The 21720-nt window shown below is 47.1% G+C and overlaps 1 protein-coding gene across 3 annotated transcripts in view; it reads left to right on the top strand.

The window, feature by feature from the left end:
- Positions 1-21720, top strand: part of PAPPA (pappalysin 1) — a 363136-nt gene that overhangs the window by 260877 nt on the left and 80539 nt on the right. For all 3 annotated transcript variants that reach the window (XM_035342002.1, XM_035342003.1, XM_035342001.1), the window contains 2 exons: positions 9640-9768; positions 11381-11472. In XM_035342002.1, coding sequence (XP_035197893.1) covers positions 9640-9768; positions 11381-11472 — 221 coding nt within the window. The remainder of the gene's footprint in view (positions 1-9639; positions 9769-11380; positions 11473-21720) is intronic.

Consider the following 21720-nt stretch of genomic DNA (forward strand, 5'->3'; position numbering starts at 1 on the left):
ACAAGGTAGTAAGGGCGGTTTGTATCTTCACAGCTTTGCGATCTTGAAATGGGGCAGCCAGAGTGATTCTTCAGGCTGTGGTTAACTTCAAAATGCACCATTGCTCTGAATGACGCCCAGTTGCCTCTCAAGGAAATGACTCAAGAGCATGGGGATAGCCAGAAAACAGTGGCTGCCCCGTTTTGGGGAGTGACACTTTGCTTCAGGAGAGACAGGGAACAGCTCTGCTCCCTCCAGGGACTCCCCGGGGACTGCTCTGCGTAGGACTGCTGTCTGCAGCGAGCTGGGGTGATGCACAGAGCCCAAGAGAGATCAGACCTTGAAGACTGTGACCTAGCCAGGTGCCCATGTCCCTGAAAAAGTGAATGTTAACTGCTGTCCTCTTATTAACCAAATAGATACTATTAGAAATTGATATATTTAATCGCTCCCAGCCAGGCTGGAATTTGAACTCACGACCTAGAAGTAGTAGCAGAGTTTTCAGCTGCAGGGAAGAAAAAATGAAGGTCAAATGAGACTTTTCCTGCGGGGTGAAATAATTTATTGCAGGTCTCAGATATGTGGTAAATTAGGGTGTGCATTATCTCATGGATAATAATTTCTCTCTGATGTTTGCCTCCTTGTGTGCATCTTTATTTTGGGCTCTAAATAAGATAAGAAGTACCAGAAATCTCCCAGGAATAACAAATGCATTTTCTTTGCTTGATTGAGGAAAGAAATATTGGACAGACATGTGTTATGCAACAATTTAAAAATAACTCTCTTGTAAAACTTGGAGTGAGCCTCAAATACCGCAGAAGAAGCCGAAATGTGTTACCTACCTTTTTATCAGCAGTGGCAGCCAGTACAGCTTTTTTTTTTTTTTCTGCTACTTTTCCTGAACTATTGGCCTGATCATTTCCTGGGCACTTCATTTTAAAATATTTTCCTAGGAAATAAATTCCAAGTTTCTGTTAAACTTGAAGCTATTGTCAAATAGGGAATAACACTGACATACCTGCGCTGTCCTTAATACTGTGTTGGATAGCACAGCGACAGACAAAACAAAGCCCTTTGGGTGCCTCATTGCATGGTGTGCAATGCGTTGAGCACACTGCGAGCCCAAAGCATTCATGGTGCAGTTGTTTCACCCAAACGTGACCTTGCTCTTCTTGTCCAGGATCTTCTAAAATGTGGAGTGGCGTGGGTCATCTCTACACTGATGCCCAATTCCGTCATTTTCCCACGTCTTCTGGTGATTGCAGAGGCAAAGTGGAAATTAAGCTTAATCTTTGCAAATCGGACCCCACTGAGGGAATTGGACACCCCAAATTATCAGCCACTGCTAAAAATACTGGCCATGAGAGCTCGGTGCAATAAACAAAATCAGTTATTCGCAGTGGTAGATTTTTTTTAAATGTAAGACCAGTTGCAGATGTAATGACAATAGAGGAAATTAGCTCATGATGGGATTTTAGAAAGAGGCTAGTGGAAATATGTTCAGTAATGTTCAGTTATTAAACCATTAAAGATCCCACTGGAGACCAGCTAGTAGGATTTCTCATAATCTGAAGTGGCTTAAAGCAAAACACAGAGCCCCTAAGGAGGGAAATGACAAAATGTTCCTTTGGAATAGTCACCTCATCTCCTCGCACATCTCTGCGGGCTCTGCTCCGCGGCGTGCGTGGCACGACATACGTCTCTGACATACGCACATGGAGGCACAGGCCCCTTCCCTGGTCCCAGTGAGCGGCGTTTTGGGAGGACGCAGCCTCCGTGCCCATGCCCTCTGAGGCTGAGCTTCAGTGAGGAGCACTGGTAGAGGTGGAAGCCGAGAAAACTGCAAACATCTGTGTTCGCTCGGGGCCCAATGTAAGCCTTGCTGAAAATAGACACAATAACTTCCCCTGGCTGCTGAAGCCTCTGGAGCAGGCTCTGCAAGCTGCTGCTCACGTGGCTGGGTTTACCCTTTCGGGGGCATTGCACAGGAACAGGAAGGTGGTAAGTCCTGACAATCAGGTCTTGGCTCAGGCCTGTTGAGAAGTCTTGGAGGTCAGTCTGGCTTCAGAGAAGCTGAAGAACATTGTCCTGCCAAGCTGAAGACCCTAAGCTGGGAAGAACCTTCTTCCCATGAGGAGAGCCAAGCCTGGCAAACCGGCATGGGGCCGAGGGAGCTGCCAAAACACTCCAAGGCCCAGCCATGAGGTACTGGCATGCCAAAGGGTGGCTGCTGGGTTCCCAGCTCCGTGCGTGCCGTGCTCCATACACTTGTGCAACGACGTGGTGTGTGCTGCTGCTGGAGCCCGCGGGGCTGCTGCTGCTGTGGGGAGCCCACAGCGGCTGCATGGCACGGCCCGGACGCCGTTAACGGGCCTGAGTAATCAGGCGCCACTCATCGAGAGGCACGATGCAACAGGCAAAGGTTCGTCAGTGACGATGATGGCCTTCTCAGCAATTAGCCTGTCCTAACCTGCCTGCCGGTGCACCGAGCACAGTGCCCTGGGGGGGTGGATGCTGGCACCGCTCCCTGGAAATCAATAGCGATGTGCTGATTTCCTGCCGCCGAAGGAGGGCTTTCTGTGGGTCACGGCCCACATCTTTCCCTCCTCAGTCCCAACGTCAGAGCCTTCCCTCCCGCAGCGGCCAGGCCTGAGCAGCCTGTCGAGAAGCACTCCTGTCTCAGCCTAGGGTCTGATCGCAGCCGTGAGGAACTGAACAAAACAGATTTTCCCCCTCCTTCCCTGCTTCTAATAGCAACCAGGTGCTCCGACACTTAACCTGTGTACTGCCATGGAATTGCCTGTCTGGTGCAAACACCCACGTGAGGCCCCGGGCCCCTAGCATTTACATTACCCTGGTGTTTGTAACCCAATCTGATTTAGGTCCTGCATCTCTATCATCCACTTGAAAAATTCACATGGTTTTTTTGTGTTGTTGTTCAACCAAGGAAGGAGAAAACTGACTGTTGAAGTTTATTTTTTTTTTTTCCTTTTAAGAAGAGAAAACAATGATCAAGAAATATCTTTCAGGCCTTGGCTGCAAACTTTGTTTTTTATTAAATGTGCTACTGTGTTTTAAATTGGTACCAGGGCAAATACTTGGATGATTATATCAAAGTCTGCTGGAGTTAATCAGTTGCATGTATATCTATATGTTTGCTACTTTAAAAACTTGCGCTTTTTGCATGAAGGACAGAAGCGAGGGTTCTGTTTGAAGACAAATGTTCAGCGCGCCCAAGGTCCTGGCCAGAGCCGGGATCTGGGAGCCACGTGCTGCAGGGAGCTGCTCGGGGCAGCACGTGCCCATGGTCACAACTCAGGGGACAGGCCTGCAGCTCAGCTGCTGGGGGTTAAGCCCAAAGGGTCTCACCCCAGCCTCTAAAACTGCTTCAGATTTACAGAACAGATTCACAATTTACACCAGTGTAAGCGAGAGCAGGGCTACACAGTAAGCAACTATTTGGATTTTGTGGCAGTTATGAGAGGTGGTGGTGACTGTGGTTTGTGGAAGTATTTCGTGGAGCAAATGATATTGTCCTTTTTCTACCAGATTTGATTGCTCAGCTGTTAACTTCATCCTCAAATACGTGAGGTCTTTCTGGTGTTGCAGAAGCAGGTGAGGTGGTTATGTATTCCTGGAAATGCCTTCCTCACAAGGCTGGAAGCAGAAGTTGAATCTGGGCATCATCTTGATGCCCCTGCATTGAATGGTGAGACGCTGGCCTTCAGGTAGCCTGATCATAGCACAGAACGGTACCCCACAAAGCGTTCACCTGAGATTTTCTGTTCAGGCCCGATGCTGCTCTGTTGTTCTTCCCTGAAAAAGCCCAGTCCAGGCTTAAGCAAGGCTTGGGAGCAGAAATCCACCGTACAGTTCCCATCCTCACATCCAGACCATGGGCACTCACTTGATACTTCCACTGCCGCTTCGGTTTGCTCGTAAATGAGCAAATCATAAATAAAAAATAAATAAATAAAAAATAATAATAAAAAAAAGAGGGCACAGAGCAAACCTACTGCCTCTGTTGGGACCTACCTTATCAGGGGTAGAGTGAAAGCTTCTCCAAGGCTGCTTCCTGGGTATTTGTGTCTTCTGAGTCAGACAGAGAGGGCCAGGAGCCTTGTTCTGAGGCCTTTGCACCTGCCGTGTTGCTGGGCTTATCTAAACAGCCAGAGATCGGAGTGCAGCTGAAAAAACAGCCCGTGCAAGAGCTCTGGATTTTTGCTGTCCTTCTTTTGTTTACAGGATCCCACCCCTCCTCTCTCCCAACTGCAGAGTCAGGCAGGAATTCTCTTCATTATCTTCTGCCGTGCTTGTCATGCCATTTTTATTAAAAGAAGGAAAGGCAAGGCGAGGGGAGTGCGTGTGAGAGAGAAGATGAAAGAACGGTCCTATATAGACAGTCAATGGCAATGCAGGAAAAAGGAGGGCAGCCGGGGAGCAAATCTGTCCTAAAATGACCTCCTCCCCTGGGTTGCTCTTTATCCGTTGCTTTTGGAGCACCTGAAGGTGGGAGAGTTTGCAAACACCACGGTAGCATCGCTGAGAGGCAAAACCCAGCAGAGGTTCATGAGCAGCAATGACAGGAGCGGTGCTCAGCTCCTCAGAGCCAGAAGCAGGGTGCCCAGGTCACTGCGTGGGGCTGGGAGGCTCCAAGCATATCTGAGCGGTGAATTAGTCAACATTTGGGGTATTCGGGACCTCTGTAGATGACTTGGGTGTTTGGGTGCCTGTGCATGGCTGTGAGCAGCACGGGGAGAATCAACTGGACAGCTCCAGGCTGCAGAGAACAGGACCGGAGGCAGCGCAGACCTTCAGCTCCCCTGTGAACCCTCGTACTCAGCCCACTTTGAGCGGCTGGTCGAAAGCATTGCAAGCATGTTTGCATGTGGGTTTGGGCTATTTGCAGCCAGCAGATTTCCTGTTTTGCTCAGAGAGGCTTCCTTGCTAGGGAAGAAGAGCAAAGGCAACGGTGTTAGAGGGGGATGTTGCTGGCAGACCGGGTTCACGCTGGCTGCAGAGAGCTGTCCAGGAAACGCTGTCTTTTGGTCAAGGCTTCGGTGCCTATTTAAGGCCAAAGCAAGATGGGTCCTTCGTGAGGATGCTTGGGATGCAGGATTTGCATGTTTCATATAACGGTTCCTCTGACAGACGTAATTTAGCTGGAGATGCCTAAGACCTTGTCATCTTGTCCTTAAATAACAGGAACACTGTCTGCTTTCATTGCGTTATGGCCATTTGTGTTTTCATAGGGCAGAAACTCGGATCAGCCCTGAGGATATTTTCAGTTTTGTTGGAAACGGGAGTCTATTCTGTTAAAAAATAAAAATAAAAAAAATCTTTATGCTGTTATTTGTAGTAGGAAAAACATGTATGCCACTATGGTAGGAAGAGGGGAGCAGGCCACTTGCTTTCCCCCAGTGCTTTCACTGCATCTCAAGAGCCGTGCCGTGTCCTCGGGTGCTGCAGCCCTACTGTGGGCACAGAGCTGGTGCGACAGGGGCAGTGCCAGCCCTTGCAGGTCTTCTGGCACTCGAGGTTCAGCTGGGCATCTATATTGCACCTGTAAATTCAATCATGCTTTAAACCCACCTCGGTCTGAGTAGAAAAGTACTTCCCAGAGGTTCCTGGTTTACAGGAAGACACAATCTGAAAATGTCCCTTGCCCATGGGACACAGCAAGTTTAACTCAACTGCCCAGCCTCCGCAGTGAAAACAGGAAAAGAATTAGAGGGTTTTATATTTCCGACCCTGGATCTGTCACTTGCCACAGCAGACAGGAGAGTAGCCCTCATGGTATTTTGCACGGCACGCTCTAATTCCCCCTCTAAGCAGAGGGCTTGAGTCATTGCTTTTTAATAAGACTGCCTCCCCACGGGCGGAAGCTGCAGCGATCAATGCGGCTTACTCAGTTCTCGAAAAGGTCATTAAAAGACCATAGATATAAATTTAAAAGAGTGTTTGTTCACATCCTTAATGTTAAAGATGTTCTTCTGTCTCACTTCCTTAAGCAGCACCGCGCGAAGCCGGCGCGTGTCGGACCTGGCTGACAGCGGAGTGGAAAGAGCATGTTATCGCTCTTGGTGCCGTCGGCTGCGAGGGCAGGCAGGAGGGAAAATTAATGGTCAAAATCTTGCTTTTATCACTGCTCGGAGCAGCACTTGTCTTGCTGACATCTCCAGATAGAGTCTGTAATATCGACCTTGGTGCTCCATAACTATATAGGAGAGAATAAATTCTCTTTTTTTTCCCTTTCTTCCTGAATTTCTTCCTTCCTTCCTCACTCCGGTACTGGGTTACTGCCCTAAGTATTGCACCTACCTTCCCTTTAGCAGGTATATTTTTCTGAAATGTGGGTACTGTGGAGGAATGCTAACAACCTGAGTAGCTGCAGGTGCCATACATTTAACAGGTCAGACAGTCAGCTGCCATCAGGGTTTTGCTGCTGATTGCACTGGGCCAGGGCGAGCTGAAAGCGCGGTGGCTTCAGTTTGAGTTTCTGATGTGAGTTTCTTGCTCCAGTCCAGGCAAACTTCCAGCTGGGGCTGCGTGGTGATGCTGGAGGGTGCCCCTGGAGCAGCCGTGCTCCCCCTTCTCATCTCTGCTGGCTGTTCTCTGGGCACGGCAGGTTGGTTTGTTGGTCCTGCTTTGGCTGTGATAGCCTGGAGGTTGTGAGATGGGAGGTTGCTCTCAGCTGGGCTGTCCAGAAGGGGAGCAGGGATGAGGATGGTGAGGGTTGGTGCACGGGGTACTAGCTCCTGTTCCTGCCTTTGCTTTGCAGTGCCTGTACGTCCCTAGGCATTCGTCATCATCTTTCTCTGTATTGCAGCCTAAGACAAGGATATTACACTCAGAGCTCATGGGGCACTGTGAGCACAAATCAGCAAGTGGCTGTTTTGTACCCGAATTTTGTAGAAGTAAGGGAAGCCAGGCTGTACACATATCTAAGTGTATGAGCAAGGCATCAGATATTTTGCTCACTCTATGTTTTTGGAGAATAAATGGCCTTTTTTTTTAAAAAAAAAAAAATTATTTTCTGTCACTAAACTGTAAGGACCCCAAGCCTGTCCAAGGCATAGCACTTTTCTCCAAGACCTTTGCGTTTGCAGCAGGCCACAGCTGGAATCTCCCCTCGCATGCAGGGAGCAGGTGACAGGATTAGAGCACAGTGCTTGAAGTCATTCTTCCCTGACGTGCGTAGCACAGTCTCTGCAAATGGAGTTGTGTGTTCACAGTCCATATAAGTAAATATGCCAGAGCACTCCCCACCTAATAGCATTCATTTCCAGTTTTCTGTCTTATTCACCCACATACACATTCATCTCCAATCACCTAATAATTCATAAACACCATATTCTCCCCTCTGCTTAATTTAGTAGTATGTCTTCTTCCATTATGTTCTGCCAACTTCCCACCCTGTACATAAACAAATGTGAACTTTTCCTGTTTTCGGTTTGCTTACATGTATACACAAGCATACACAAACACTCCCACACACTGAAACACGCTCGCAGGGACACACTTTCTGCTGTGAGCTGAATGTCTGTCCATCACCTGTTGGTGGAAATCATACGCAAAGTCAGAATTCAAAAACTTCTGCAAGTGTTTCGCACTTGCGCGTGTCATCGCAGTACATCAGAAAGCACTGTTGGTTTATTTTGTGGCTGTTATAACTGCCTGAGCTGTCCATTTGTATGGAGTCTTTTCTAAGAAGTGAACGTTTTTGTGGTTAGCAGATATCCAGTGGCAAAATCTAAATTTCTGCAAATATACTTGTTAACCTTAAATATCTTATGGTTTTGAGAAAGAAATTGAGAAATAACCATCCTTTAATAATCGAAGCTTGCTTCTACTTTCACTTTATCGGTATATATCAGAAGCTTCCCATCTTAATCAGTGGTTTTATCCAGGAGGGAAATCTAGAGGAAGCCCTCAGTACTATGTATCAGTGTGTCTGGCTGCTGAAGTTAGTTCATGTCATTTCTTTTTCTGGTTGGCTCTTAGGACCATTTTATACAGGATATTACTAGGGTGGAAGATTGAGAATTTTCGCTTTAATTAAATAAACACTTACACTAATATCTAGGTAGATACCTCCCCGATCTGCGGAGCAACTAAGATACTGTTGGTGCTGCCTGAATTCTCTCCAGTTTAGCTAATAGGCACTACAGACTACTGCTGCCAGGAGTCAGGTGAAGAAGCAGAAGAAAACACTTGTGGGGTGGTTTTGTTCCACTGCATTTTATCCCCAGTTTAAAGTGTGGTAACAAAGAATCGCATCCCTGCGTTGTAAGCATGCAGTTCATTCCATGATAGTTTGCAGGTTTTGTATCCTTGAGAAACAGCATTGTTGTAAAATACAGTGTGTGGTACTGGAGCTTAAGTCACCCTTGTTAACTTAATGAATGTTGTAAGGAGATAGTTATTTCACAAACTTGACTGTTTTGGTAACTACAGTCCATTGACACCTACTTCAGCAGCTTGTTGCTCTGTGTAGCAGATATATCTCTTTGTAGCACACACTTCATTAATCCACGCTTCTGACCAAGCTGCTGTGACAGAAAGACATCTATATTGCTCTCGGTAATTGGGGCAACGCGAGCGCAGTGAGTAGGGGCCTGGCGTGGGTTAGGAGAGAGCCGGGCTGCGGCGTGGGCTCTGCCAGCAGCCTGATGGATGACTTCAGGCAAATCGTGTTGCCGTCCCTGCTCCGTGGCTTTACAAATCAGCACAATGAGGCTAATGGTAATGAGGATCTTTGTGGAACATTTTGAGTTTGGATAAAGTCAAAGACATTGTGAAAGCTAAACATTTATATTAGGCTTTTATTATTTTTGTATTACACATAGAATCACTCCTCATTTACAGATGCACAGGATTTAAGTGATTAAGGTTTTGCAAATACGTAGCAGTTTGATAATTCTTTATGTGAATGTTTTGATGGTAATACCATGATCTGGCACCATGGTTCAGATCCTGTTTTTGCGCTGTCCTGGAGATGAAGAAAGCTTTTTAACTCTACTGTTCTCATACCCTCACAAAGTGGATAACACATTTATCTATCACTGAAACAGCCCCAGCCCAATTCTCTCTTAAATCAATAGGTAAATTCCCACTGGCCCCAGCTGAGGCTGGACCGCACGCGGGGCTGGTGAGGAAGTAATCAGTGTTTGCAGAGTATTTGGCGTTCCTTGAGCGGCACCAACTTGCAGGTAACGCCATCCCTGCCATGTCGGGATGGGAGCAGCAGCACCCCAAGGCTGAGCACACGAAGCCCGGGGCTGGTTTCTGAGGCGCTGCTGCCTGTCGGTAATGCTGGCACCACTCAGCACTGCGTGAGGCTGGGAACAGGCAGCAGTGACCTGACCTGCGTGGTTGCCATCAGCAAGTAGTTCATCCATCAAAAAGCCAAGAGCTGCACCTGTTTGTGCTCAGAGCTGGGCCTAAGTCAAGTGTGGCCATACAGGGTGCTGACAGTGCTCACAACAGAGGCACCCAACCAAAAACTATTCCCATCAAAATGAGGTAGGAATGTTCTGCGGGCCTGACCGAACTAAGACTTGATTTTTTGGTGGCCAGCCCCCGTTTCAGTAGCTCCTTCTCCACCCTTTGTTACTGCCTTTGTTGTACAATCACTTAATATTTCCCCTTGTGTTGCAGGGAACTGAGCGACGGGACCACGTACACGTACCAGGTCGTCATTGTTTCCGGGGCAGAGGAGAGCGAGCCTTCCCCCACGCTTGTGTATATCTCTGGAAGTGGATACTGCGGAGACGGGATTATCCAAACGTAAGTCTGGAGTGAGCAAACAGATAAATCGGAGCACATCTACTCAGCCAGGATCTGAGACTAGAAAGGAAGTGATGACCTCTGATGTCTCCTTAGCTTAGGCCGGCTCTCATCTGTAGATAATGACTCATGTGCTTGATGATTACCAGGATGATGACATTTAATTGGAACTTAGGCCCTGCTATCCTGGCACCAGTAGATACAGACAGAGATACAGATAATGGAGTCCAGACAGCAGGATCGATATGAAAGTACGCTATATGCTGTTTAAGCTGTTTGTTCGTGTATGCATATCGCATATATATACACATTTATATGATATTTCCTATATAGAGCAGTGCTCAAAAAATTCACACTGTCTTTGGTGCTGTTGTTACACATGAAGCCCCAATACCTGGCAGCTGGTGGACAGGGTAAAACCCCTGATATCTGGCCAGCTGGGTTCCTGATACCTCCTCTTGTTCGACTGAATGTTCGAGCTGGGATGCATTTGGAGGTGATAGAATTGGCCTCAGCGAGAGAGTGCTGGGAATTGCGTGTTCTCGGTCAGCCCCTCCCTCCCACCAGCTGCCAAGCCCCAGACCACTGAAAATGTAAAACAATCATTCACAACTATGTTAGGGTTTGTTCTTTTACTGTGTTGGACCTTAAGGCCACCTGCTTCCAAGCTTCCTGGCATTATATAATTTAATTATTTATATGATGGAAGTAACAACAAGCAAGTGCTTAATCCAGCCAGTATTATTTTCTTGAAATAATGCTGATCAGCAATCACACAATACAACTCTGTCAGATGATATACCTGGCAGCAAGTATTTGCAGGATGAAGCCCAACAGGCAGGGAAATCAAAGAGAACAATCAAACGACATATAAATCCAGGGCAGTCTTGGAGAGAGAGGTGGAGAAAGACAGATTAATTTTGCTTTCCATAACTTTTATCCTACTGTTATGTTTGCACATTCCTAAAACATCACTTGTGGCTTTGCAGCAAGCGTCGAACAATAGCTGAGCTGCCTCAGGAGCGAGCAGGAACCAGACTGTGTCACAGCTTGGTTGGTTGTGGCCCCAGTTGCAGCTGTGGCAGCCCCTTTCTCATCTGGTTCACACTCTTCTGCCCACGTGCCTCTGCAACAGTGCGGGCTGGAGCAAGGCAGGACCCCATCCCCAACACCACCCTGCTGACTGCTCCCCTCTGAGTGTTGTCACCTGGAATAGCCCAGCACTGGGCTTCATACCTTGTTATTCCTATGCTGGGGTCACAGGCTGGCCTTTCCAGATTTAATACAAAGTGTTTCAGAGATTACTGTTCTCTTTCTCCCCACCTGCTGAGTTGCAGCCGCACCAGCTATGAAGGAAGTTGCTCATATCCTCATCAGAGAACAGCAAGTGGTATCCACATGTGCAGGAGAGAAGTGGCCAGGCAAGCTTGTGAACCAGGAATGATGAAAGTCAGGGCTGGAGGAGGAAGGGAGAGGAGCTTTCAGGGTCGGCACATAATACTGCTGTACTGGGTTTCAAGGCTTCGGGTTTCTGCAGAGGGGTTACAGCGATCACTGGGATGAAGCCATTTGCCATCTGACTCCTTTTTGCTCGTTTGTGTCCTGCCTGCAGAGACCTGGGGGAAGAATGTGATGACATGAATAAGATCAACGGTGATGGCTGCTCCCTATTCTGCCTGCAGGAGTTATCCTTTAATTGCATCGGTAAGTCTGGCTTGGAGCCTTTCCACTCACGGTGGGCAACAGCTCTACGCAAAATGCAAGGAAAAAGTCAACAGCATTTTCAGCATTTCCAGCTGAAGAGTTGTCATGGAAGAGGGAAAAAAGGTGGAATTTGTAGGTTTGAAAGGCGAACATATCTTCCCAGCTTCTGGTCATTTTGATGGGAAATTGGTTCTGCTGGCTTTGAAACAGCCTCAGACTTAAGGCTAAGTCAGCCATTGTGGGACTGATCCAAAGCCCATTGAAGTCAGTGGGTGGCTTTCCACCGGTTTCAATAGGCTTTAGATCTGGCTACGTGAGAAGACATGAACTGATTTTTTCTGGTAAACAGGAGGAGGAGTGAAAGGGGAAGGGACTGAGACCAGAAGCAAGTCCAGCTGAGGTCACACCTCCTTTGAGTTGCAAATCAATATCTGAGGATCAAAGGTCTGGCTAATCCCCTTTTTGAGAGGTGAAAACTACTTAATCAGATTTCATTTGCAAGCCTGGTTTGCTCTGATTAGCAAAACCTGTAAGCACAATGGCCGGAAGATGCTTGAGCTATCTGGGATAGCAGGGCTGCAGTTGTGAGCTTTACATATTTATTAAACTCTCTAGGAATGCTGGGGGCAGAGAAGGGAAAAGACCAATTTATGCTGTGCCTCGTGTGGGGCAGTCTAGAGTTGTGGGATTGCCTTTCCCAAGCTGGACTCAGCAAGGCCTGGAGAAGGATGAAGCAAGCAGTCCTTCTAAAACCAAAGTTAACGTTTATAAAGGTTTGGCCTTTTCTTAAGAGGTTTAACAGATTCCTTATCTAGATCAACCAAGCAAATACTCTGTCCCATCTAGTGATCCCATGCCTGCAGCTCAGGGCATCGGTCCTAAGCAGATAATATAATGTTGGCAAGACTGAAATTTGCTCTTTTTGACAATCTGATGATTCACTCTTGTGGCTGGAGTGACATTTAAAGGACCTCACAGGCAACATGTTTCCCTTGGGTGGTAAGCTGGGGACTGCTCGTCTCATCTTAACTACTACATTTTTACTTCTGCAGCCCACTCAGTGGGACTTGAAGCCTGATTTGGTGATGTGCTTATTTCCATATGTAAATCACTCTATTGAAATTTGAGAATATTTATGGTTGAGGCTAATTGTGACTATTGGTGGTCTTGAAGTCACGTTTGTGTTTCAAGTAACTTGCTGAATTAGACCTCAAACACTGAACGAAATTAGTCATAATATTTTGAAAGTGAAATAAACACTAAAGCAAATGTTTTGGATTCTCCAAAAGCCGGGTGTAGTCCAAGGCTGGTTGCGGCAAGGATTTGAGTTGTAGTTGTACAGCTGCATCTGTCTCACCCTGCTCAGCAGCAGGTCTGAGTTGCCTGGTCCAGGTCGGTGCTTTGGCCACATCCCAGCTTTACGTTAGGACATGAGCCAGGTCCTCCCCTGCACTCACTGGTTCTCAAACCAGGCTGGGTGGGCTGGGCAGGAGCTGCGTTGTGCTCCCAGCACGTCCCCACACTGGAGTCCTGGCCCTTGGAGCACGCGATGGTGTCGTGACAGGTGAGTGCAGGAGCCTGTGTGCGTGTCCGTCTCCAGTACCAGCAGCAGAGCTGGTTGTAAGTATGGAAAAAACCTGTCTGACAGCAATGTGATTAAAAAATTGAGTAATTAAAGTATAAACTCAGGTAATTCTATGCCATCACAGAGGGAAAGGTTTTTCAGATTTGCTTCTGTTGAAAAGGAAAGGGGAATTCCAGGAGTAACAAGTTGTTTGGGTTTGATGAGCTTCAGGAGGCTGTGGTTTTGCACAGGTCCTGGATTACAAAAGTGAATGAAATCCAATTGGTTGGTTGTGAAATCCCTAAAGTGAGGATTTATGTGGGTGAATCAAATTAAATAAATCAATGGCAAGGTGCGTGGGCCAAGTCTTCAAAAACATTTAGTTGTGTGCCTGTTTAATTGTGGTAGTGTGACTGTTGTGGCGGTGATGGCCTCCGTGTGCTGGCAGGTCTGTGGGAGGAGACGGGCTGCTGTTGTTTTGGGAGGTGCTGCCTTCACCAAATCCCTGGGAAAGGTGCAGTCAGAGAAGGAAATACCTGTGAGACAGGCCCTATTGGCCTCTACGGGTGCTGGACCATCATGAATCAGAACAGTAAAAAATAGAAACTGCTGCCTAATCTTTCAGGCAAACAAACAGCACAGGTTTTTATTCTGTTTTAACTTAACAAGCATTAAAGACTCGTGAGAAAGCATAAAAGTATTGGGCAAGTGAGTGACAGGACATATTACATAAAAAAGAACAGAAATTCATCATTCTCCACAATCTAATATTAGTCTGGGTCCTCTGTCTTTAGCCAAACAAAAGCCTTCATTGAGACTGGTGGGATATTTTCTTGGAAAATACAGAATGCTTGGGCCCCTGCTTGAGGAGGAGAGAAAAATAAGTGTAATATATTTCCATGTTTATGAGGCTGACATATGTTATAATCCTGTAGGACAACAAGTAATTATTTCAGACAGTGTTATTTTTGCAGTGATGTTCTAGTTGTACTATGTAGCCTTTTAGAGCCCCAGGAATCACTCCTCTTCACCAAAGAATTCAGCGAGCCTCAAACACATGTTCAGAGGCTTTGCTGAATTGGGGCCTCAGGGTTTGATCTTGCAAATGTTTCCTTCCAGGCTTATTTCTGAACTACCACAAGGCATTCTTTAGACTTCAGCAAATCTAACCACAATAGTGAATGCAATGCTTGTCACAAATTGTCTGCAGGATGGGGTCCCACATGGCAGAAAATAATCGCTAAACATTTGGGTTGCAAAGGCAAGAGAAGGGCCATCACCGGGGTCCCGTAGCAGGAGGTGTGATAGCAAAGCCCGAGTGGGCTTCTTCCATCCACAGCAGAGACCGCTTGTGTCACCTCCTTTGGTAGAAGAGAAATACAACAGAACAAGCAATCACCATAAAGCTTTACATTTAGAGCCATGAATCAGAGAATAATTTCGGCTGGAAGGAGTCTCTGGAGGCCTCTGGTCCAAGCAGGGCCAACTTCAAAGCTAGATCCAGCTTCAAAGTAGGAGCACATTGCTCAGGCTCATGGCCAGCTGCGCTGGCTATCTCCAAGGATGGAGGCTGCCCGTTTGCAGGTGTCCTTCTGTCTCTCTTGCTCCGTCTGCCTTTTAGGATCATGAGGTTTATGTGCTTTTTTTTATTGGTCCAACTTTCCATTGAATAAATGGCAGAAGGCTCTCAAGACACTTTGTGCTAGTGCCTGTAATAAAATTAGACTTTTTTTTTCCTTGGTTTTGTTTTCCCTCCTCCTTTCCTCTCTAATCAGATAACAGGGGATCAATCTGCTCTGCCACGGGAGGAGGGGCGCGGGGGAAGGAAGGAGGGAGGCAGGGAAGAAAACTGTGTGGTCTTTACTGTCAGGCTGTCCTGGCCTTCTCTGAACACAAAGCCGAGTAAAAGAAAACAGATAAGATTAATAGCGTTTTCTTCCTGCAACATGCTGAAGAGCGACAGCGAGATTAATTAATTAATTAATTAAGGCATCTGGCAGGGCTCCTTTTCTTTCTTTTCTTTTCTTTTTTTTTTTTTTTTTAAGTCCTGTGGTTCACTCGCCCTTCCCATCCTGAAATTTATCATCGCTACTTTTTTTCCCCTTGCTTAGCAGATTTTGCATATTTTATCTCCTCTGCCCAGAATTGGGTCCCCCGGGGGAAATTTCACTTTGCCTTTTGGTTCGTGGGAGAGGAGCGAGTCAGAGCCCTGTCCGCTGTGACGGATGCGCCCCTCTCCTACCTTTTGGCTGCTTTCCTTTCACCTTGTTCTTGTTCCCTCCCGGGACACCTGATTTTTGTGATTAGTGAGGATCCCGGCCAAGTTCAAGCTGATGAATCCCGTGTAAAACGGGCCCCGGTCACAAGAGCTGTGATTTGCAGTTGTGTGAACCCAGAGCTTTTTAGCACTTGATCCGTTCCCGGCGGACTGTTGAGAAATGGGTGTCTAACAAGCAGCTGAGCACCTTGTCCTTGGTATGCACTCTCCCGCACACAAACACCGTACACATGCACCCAGATATATGTGCGTACATTGAAAAAGAGCGCTGCTTTCATTTGCATTCCTTTTGTTGAGTGTGATGTGCATTATGCATTGATTTAGCTCTCCAGTGCTGAAGAAAGAGAAGGATATAATAGCAAAGATGCAGAGATCAATGTAAAAGAAGGGAGGGGGGAAGAGATTAATATGAAAAGAGATGAGTAAAGACTGATAGACGCATTGAAACCCGGCTGGAAAGTAGCTGCAGAACTTCTATCTCGCCTTCAGTTTGCCTGGTAATTTATGGGGTTTTCAGTCACATCTTATTGGTGTTGTTATTGTACTTTATCTCCTTTGCTTATGAGGGACTCCTCGTGAAAGGCTTTGTGCAGCCAGGCAGGGCAGCACTGCCGCTGCCTTCGACGCGCGAGTGGTTGCGCTGAGGAACGCGAGCTTTCCAGCGAGGCACATGTTGCCGTGGGTTGTTGGACGGGGGCCTCTGGGATGTGAAACACACAAAAAAGGCACAGGGCAGAGGAAAACAGAAAATAAACATATCTAACTCTTGAATTTACCACCGATTTCTGGCATGCTTGCAGCATTAGTCACCAGTGGTTGTTCAGAGGGAAGTATGATTTTAATTTGACAACACTCTGTTAGCACCTTTTCTTTTGCTTCTGCTTGGCCCCAAATGTTTTTCTGCTACCTTACAAATCTGGATCTGTCGTTCTCCTCCTCAGAGGCCTCTCTCTCCAGCTGTGAGCCTTACCTTTGTGGGAGCTCTATCCTTTACCTCTCCCATTATCCATAAATTAAGCATAGCACTTTCCCCTAATCTTATTGTTTGGAGGGCTGCATTGCATTCAGGGAAATGATTAATATTCATGAGCTTGCTATCTCTGTTTGGTGCATAATCCTCTGGGGAAATTGCAGTGTTAAATGAGTGACACAAACCTAATTTTATATGTCTTTTCTTTCCTTTCTTTCTTTTTCCTTTTTTTTTTTCCCCTTTCTGACAGAGAAGTAATGTGCTTAAAATAAATTGATGGATGACCATCCATATTCATTGTGGGCATGCTTTGAGAGTGCGCCTCGCTCCCAGCCTGGCCCCCTCCCCTCCCCATACCCCTGCACGGGAACATGGCTTTGACTGCCGAAACCGCAGCCCCACGCAGCAGCGAAGGGTGATTTCTCCCACAGACACCAAATGGGCCCTGGCTGGCCCCACAGAGGGCTCTCAGCAGAACAGCAGCACGGGAGAAACCGAGCTGCCTGGTGAGGGAAGCTCAGCATCTCGCAGGACATCAATAAGGGTAGAGCACTGAGCAAGTGGCTTGGGAAGGAGTGCTGTCGATAAAGAAGCTGAGGATCTATAGCAGGATTTCATAACGGATAGCAATTAATTTACTGACTGGAGCTATTCAGATAATATTTGTGTGAATCCTTCAGCTTAAGGCAAATACTTTGAAGCTGACTGTTTCCTGCAGCTCATGGGAGTGTGGCTACATGTTCCAAAATGTCTAAGCACTCATTTGGCAAGTTAGTAATAACAGCATCGTCATAAAGTCTCTTAAAGTGATTTTCAGACTGTCATCATTAATAGTGCCGTCTTAGCAGGGCCAGCTGAACCACAGAGAAGAGAGCGCAGGCATCTCAGGCAGCAAAATGCTTTTTTGTGGGGGAGAATGTGGGCTGGGGTGGCATTTGCCTACATTTTTCTCTTGGCCAGCGACTCCAGCCCAGCTCAATCCAGCTTTGGTGTTTAGGACATGGCCAGAATGAGAGCCCAGCAGAGAATTGCTCCTCTGCTTGTTGCATCCCTCTCGCATTACTCTATTTGCGGATCAAAGAGGCTTCCACGGCTGGTCATGCTTCTCTCCTTAGAGCATCCTCCATGACTCAACAGCGGCTTGCTGTGCTCAGAGGATGATGCTGAGCACAAGACCTGCCTTTGCAATAACATCCAACCACACACACAAACAAGCTGTTTGTTTTCCTTAGTGAGTGGCACCGAAGTTGTGTGTTATGTTTTTGTTTTTTTTCTCCTGGGCTCCTTCCCAGCCTCTGAAGCAGGCGGACCAGGTGTCGCGAAGGGCCGCGCTGGCCAGCCTTCCTGCGGTTGTAGCAGTTGCTGCCCTGTGCGACAGAGATCCCAAGATTTTCAGTTGAACAGTCTCCAAGCATAGCTAATAAGCCTGCGTAAGTCTGAAGAAATACTGAAGTATTATCAACACTGCTTTTCTCATTTATCCAAACACCCAGAGAGGGAAACGAGGGTAGGTGGAAGAGGAGGCGCGTTGTAGTGCTTTTCGAACATGCCTGGCGTGGGGGGAAGGCCGTGTTGGCTCCTGTTGGCTATCTGCAGAGCAGATAAGGTCTTCCTACCACTGCCAGCAATGCAAAATATCCTTTCTCTTAAGTGACAGAGGCTTGTGTTCTTGGAGGTGAAATATCAAGTTTCAGAGCTGGGCTCTGTGAGGGAGTTGTAATTGTATCTGTCTGCAGCACGCAGATCAATTGCATAATTATTGTGCTCCGACCGCTATATCATACCGATGAGCCGAGTCACGCCAGACAAAGGACAAGCCCAGGAATGTATTTCCACAAAGCAGCTGAATTACCAGGGAGCCGCGCTCCACAAGCGCGTTATATCGGCCCGGCTAGGTTCAGGAGATGCTCAGACATGATTGTCATATTGTACGGAAAACAGCCTCCTGCGAGGCCCCTGGATGTTCCGCAGTAGATTGCAACACCCACGTTTACTTCATTTCCAAGGTGTCTGCTTTATTTCATTGAAGAAAAAACGTCACAATTTATTGATATGCAACTTTATTCACAAAGGTCTGCCCGAGCTCTGCGCGGTGGTTTTCCTCTTTGCAAATCAGGATATCCAGGAAGGAAAATAGCTCTCAAATGTTTTAATGCAGCAGGAAGTATCTCTGTCTCTGGCTTCTTCGGTATTAGAGAAGAGATCAGCAGATACCCTGGAAGCAGGCCATGTTACTCACCCTGTTCCCATTGAAGCCAAAGGTGAAACGCTCACCGAAACAAATGGTGCAGGTTCTGCGATCGCTCAGCCACTGGTCTCGTGTGATCTGCACTGGAGTTATTCCTGCTTTTGCAACAGAAACCTCTGGATGCGTTTCTTCTCATCTGTGGACACAAACACTAGCACTGGAGATGCTGATTAGGTGACATGGGTAAAATCCCACTTCTACAGAAGCTGCTGACTTTGGCGAGCCTGTGATCTGGCCCTCACCGCGGCCAAAAGGGTCTGCATGCCTTTGCCTCCCTGCAAGGTCTGAACAGGCCTTTCAGGGGTTAAAATGTGAAGCTCACTCTGTTCCAAGAACTTGTTACTCTGAGACAATGCTTCTGCATTTTTGTGTCCCCCCTTTTTTCTTTTTTTTTTTTTTCTTTCTTTTTCCCTCGGACGAATAGTTATGTGGCATGAGGCTTGTTATAGTTGGAAGCATCCCTAAGTAAACAGCTGAGCTTAAAAATACTTTTTTTTTTTTTTTTTGTCTGGCCTTTAAAAAAAAATAGTAGTTATTGCACAAAAGAAGACTATGCTGATGCCAATCACTGCATCCTAGCTGAAAACAGGAAGCCGCCCTGAGTGTCTGTCCCCAGCACTTTGACCATGCAGCTCGGACATTAAAAGCCTCATCGGAGGATGTGCCCTGTGCTAAGAAGTGGATCTCTTTATCTCACTCTCTTTTTTTTTTTTTTTTAATGAGGTGGAAGGCTGCCTATCGCAGATAAGTGTATATCCTGCATGTCTGCTTCCTGATGCGTTTCAGACTTGATTTGTGTCGCCAGAGTTTTACTGGCCTCGCTTTGGCCAGGTGATGGGGAGTTACCTGCTGGCCCTGGCGGGGTCTGGTGGGTGCTCCCTGGCCTCTCTCCCAGTCCTCTTCCTTACCTGGTGCCTCTTTTTATCTCTAAGCCCCAGAGGGGCTGTATTTCAGTGCAAAAGGATGTGTTTTGTACTGGCTTGTGCCTCTTTAAGAGGCAAGGACAAACAGAGCTCGCATCATTTTCTGTGCAATGCACAGTAGCCCCACAGTTGTTCCAGATCTTGAAGCCCAATTACAATTGGCAATTTTAGGAAACAGACCAGGTTGTGGCAATGCTTCCCCCACAAATCCTCCTTCTCCAGGTTGATGGCTGCCATGTAGTGTTCAGGGATTCCCGGGTGTGACAGATTTCTCTGCTAAACCAGATATTTCTTTCTCCCACTAGCCCAAAACAAGGGCAAGAGAGGGACTTTGGTTTGGCTCTGACGTTTGGGTGCCTTCAGTGATGTCTTTGTCAGGGGAAAGGAGCTCTGACTGCCTGAATGAATACATGTTCACCAAGTTCAGCTCAGGATCCTTCAGCATCTGTTGTCAGTCCCCAGGGACGCTGTCTCCTGCTGCCAGGTGCTATGCCTGCAGACATTTTTCTGTTCTAGGTTTAAGCTGGATTTCCAGGCAACTGTTCTTTAATTTTTTGAAGTCATTTCTCCTTGAGGACAAATCAGATTTACTTCACATTCTCTTCCTCCGTATATTACTCAAATCAGATTCAGTTTTAAAGTGAGAAGTCCACAGTGCTGATGAACATAGTCTGTGGCATGGGTGAACAACACATCACCATGGCCTTCATCAGGTCTTTGTATCCTATAGACCTCTATGGAGACATAAATTAGACTTTATTATCAGGGCCCTGGATGCCTTTCACATAACAGTAGGCAAGAACAGCTCAGAAAAGGCCTCCTGCACCACTATGGAAATAAAGATGTATCTCCAGTAACCAACAGCAAACACCACTCCTGACACTGCCCTCCCCAGCTCTGAGCCTGTAGGACTCTGTGGATTTAACTGAGCTTTCACACTGCTGGTGGAAAGGCAAGAGGCCTGTTAGTTTATATTTTGTGAGGTCAATCATTGGAAGAAACAATCTGGTTGGTTTTCACTTTGCTTACAAAAATTTGAAGTCTGACTTCTAACCTACCGAGCATCGCAGACCACGTTAAGAATCAGGAGTCAGAGTGGTGCTCGGTGCCTGCGGAAGGAAGAGCTGGCTGCCGTGGGCTGTGCATGGACTCTTCAGTCCCCTCGCCAGTGCCTGGGAGGGATTTGGAAAAGTTCCCGTCTTTGACATGACTCTGAGCAGGAGACGTGTCCCCTTTCCCCCAGCATCTTTCACAGCACACAGAGGTGAGCAGGTACCTCATCTGCTCTCGGTTTTCAGACGTGGCAGCAGGGTGAGCGGCCATGCAGGTCTTTGTTAAGCATTTTTAGGCAGTCTCCATTTAATTCAGACATCTCAGTCTCTCCATTCGGTTCCTCCCTCGGGTTTTGCAGGCTCCGAGCAGACAGATTTATTGGGGTCTTAAGCATAATCAGGAACAAATTAGCCTCTGTTAGGATCACACACTGGCCTGGATCACAGCTATTCAAGGGCTGCCTTCCCATCCATGTGCGCATGAATTAAGTCATCTGATTGGAGTAGGTCTTTTATCCCAAACACATGATCTTATCAGAAGCCCATTACGTTTATCATCGCATTAGGAGGGAACATTTGGAGCCAGTGCAGGAGTATGTTGGCTATATAAATGTTGTGCTTACTTCAGTGCCTATCGCGAAAGTCAGTCCGTGCTTCAGGGAGGCAAGGGAAACACTGTCTGAATATGTGTGCCTAAAATTAGGCTGTGAGTTTCTGGGTGTGTGTTTGCATCAGTGGGGTGGCTGCATCGGGGATGTGTAAAGAGAACGTACATGTGTTTGTGTGTCAGGGTTTCTGTCGGTGTGGGTGTGTAGCAGGATGTATTTGGTTGCCAGTGTGTGTCACTGGAAGTGTCTATCTGACTGTGCATCTGTTCAGGGGCTGAAGGCTGGGTCTTTTTAATATGGTAGGTCTTTTGCTTTTCCTTTTTTCCCTTTTACAGAAATAAGCCTCTTTTCATTAAATGACAAAGAAACTCTTTTTCCAGAAATAGATATTTTCATAAGTTTGGGATTTGTTTTTGAGGATTTTTGATTGCTGACCGCAGTCTTCCCAGAGCCGAGCGTTTCTCAGAGATTTCTTCTGAGGCTCTCGCTCAAAGTGGGACACAGCGCTGCGAGGCGGGAGAGCCGCTTCACTTCATCCCGCTGTTCCTGGGCACGGCAGAGAGCTGCCCTACGCTTCGACAGCTCTCTGCAGAGACACGCAGAGC

Source organism: Oxyura jamaicensis, chromosome 17, assembly GCF_011077185.1.
Source record: "Oxyura jamaicensis isolate SHBP4307 breed ruddy duck chromosome 17, BPBGC_Ojam_1.0, whole genome shotgun sequence".
Classification (NCBI taxonomy): domain Eukaryota; kingdom Metazoa; phylum Chordata; class Aves; order Anseriformes; family Anatidae; genus Oxyura; species Oxyura jamaicensis.